The sequence below is a fragment of the Fulmarus glacialis genome, unplaced genomic scaffold (assembly GCF_000690835.1).
Source record: "Fulmarus glacialis isolate BGI_N327 unplaced genomic scaffold, ASM69083v1 scaffold21553, whole genome shotgun sequence".
NCBI classification, from domain to species: Eukaryota; Metazoa; Chordata; class Aves; order Procellariiformes; family Procellariidae; genus Fulmarus; species Fulmarus glacialis.
In genome coordinates this window covers 1-1,947 of record NW_009202576.1, presented here as the reverse complement: position 1 = coordinate 1,947, position 1,947 = coordinate 1, and the positions used below count along the sequence as shown (strand labels likewise).

Sequence of the window (1,947 nt, the reverse complement as noted above, 5' to 3'; positions counted from 1 at the left end):
CCGGAGCGGCATCGGGGCTGTGTGCGGTGAGTGGTCTCTGGGGTCCCCCGGCCGGGGGAAGCCCCGGGCAAGGGGGAGTGGGCTGGGGTGCCATCGCCCCACAGCAAGGGAGCTAGCTGTGGACTGTCCCTTCAGTTTGGGGTGAGCCCTGAATAGGCATTGGGGTGGCTGCTGTACCCGGAGGTTTGCGCTTCCCCTCCCATGACCCTGCTGCTCTCTTCCCTTCGGGAAGGCCGGGGCAGCGGGCTGTAGGAGAGGCACATGTGGGCTGCTCCTGTGAGCCCCCGCCATGCCCCCTCTCTGGGTGCTGTGGCCCTGACCTCCCAGGGCAGCCCCAAACCCCCCGGCCAGGGAGCCCTTCGCTGCGGGCTGTGTCCTGGGAGACTGGGACCGGGTGCTGTGGGCTGGGTGCTGCTGGGGGAGGTGAATCCCTGCGCTGCCTCTTCTTCCCCAGCCCCATGTTTCTGCGCTGGGCAGTGGGGTGTAGGAGAAGCACTCCTGGGCTCAGAAATCCTGCCTGGTTCCCTCCCCCAGGTGTGGGATGTTCCTCAGTGGGTTTGCTGGGACCCTCTGCAGAGCAGCCATGTCCCAAGAAAGCCTGGGGTTTAGGTAGCTCTGTCTGCCCTGTGCCCTCCAGCATGGAAACAGAGAATTGACTTGGCTCCCCTCCCCTCCCTGGCAGAGGCACGAGGCTCCCTAGAAGATGGGCGACTGGGGTTTCCTGGAGAAACTACTGGACCAAGTCCAGGAGCACTCAACTGTGATCGGGAAGATCTGGCTCACCGTGCTCTTCATCTTCCGCATCCTCATCCTGGGCTTGGCTGGGGAGTCCGTGTGGGGGGACGAGCAGTCGGATTTCGTGTGCAACACCAAGCAGCCAGGCTGCACCAACGTCTGCTATGATAAAGCCTTCCCCATCTCCCATATCCGCTACTGGGTGCTCCAGTTCCTCTTTGTCAGCACCCCAACCCTGATTTACCTTGGCCACGTTGTCTATCTCTCCCGGAAGGAGGAGAAGCTGAAGCAACAGGAGAGTGAGCTTCGGGCTATCCACAGTAAGGACCCGAAGATCGAGCAGGCCCTGGCAGCCGTGGAGAAGAAGATGTCCAAGATCTACATGACAGAGGATGGGCGGCTCAAGATCCGAGGTGCGCTGATGTGGACGTACATCATCAGTGTGATCTGCAAGAGCATCTTTGAGGCTGGCTTCCTTGTTGGGCAGTGGTACCTGTACGGCTTCTCCATGGTGCCCCGCTACGTGTGCAAGAGGGACCCCTGCCCCCATCAGGTGGACTGCTTCATCTCCCGCCCCACTGAGAAGAGCATCTTCATCATCTTCATGCTGGTGATGGGCCTGATCTCCTTAATCCTGAACCTCCTGGAGCTTTTCCACCTCTGCTGCAAGAACCTGCTTAGCAACATCAAGAAGGTGTCGGGGCCGGTGGGCCCGCCCGGCCGGAGCCGGGACACCTTTGCCGACGACATGGTCTCGGGTCCCTACCCACCCAAGCACTATCCCTTCCTGCCCATGGCTGAGAGCCACACACCACCCTACCAGGCCTACAACAAGCTCTCCAGCGAGCAGAACTGGGCCAACTTCCACAACGAGGAGAACCTGACTGGGCCACCTCCCACAACGAGGAGACCCTGGTGCGGGGCAGCGGCAGCAGGCCCCTGTCGGACCCCTACGCCCCCAGAGCTGCCGAAGCCCCCGCCCCGGAGGAGAAGCTGTGCAGCCGGCCCGGGAGCTCAGCCTCCAAAAAGCAGTATGTCTAGTGCCGGGCTGGCCCCGGCTGGCTGAGGGGACCTTCCTCGGCCCCTCGTGCCTGCAGAGGTGCTGGCTGCAGGCAGGCAGCTGCCTCCTGCCTGGTGCTGTGCCGTACGGACAGGCCCCCCTCCGGAGGCTGTGCCCGCGGAGACCTGCCTGCCCCCGGGATGTGATGCTCG

The 1,947-nt window shown here is 63.0% G+C and overlaps 1 protein-coding gene across 1 annotated transcript; it reads left to right on the top strand.

Moving 5' to 3' along the window:
- Positions 1 to 654: 654 nt before the first annotated feature.
- GJA4 (gap junction protein, alpha 4, 37kDa) lies at positions 655 to 1,776 on the top strand. Its single transcript, XM_009574341.1, has 2 exons — positions 655 to 1,614; positions 1,647 to 1,776. Exons 1-2 carry the CDS (start codon positions 704 to 706, stop codon positions 1,774 to 1,776), a joined length of 1,041 nt encoding a protein of 346 aa, XP_009572636.1. The 5' UTR covers positions 655 to 703.
- Positions 1,777 to 1,947: the final 171 nt, after the last annotated feature.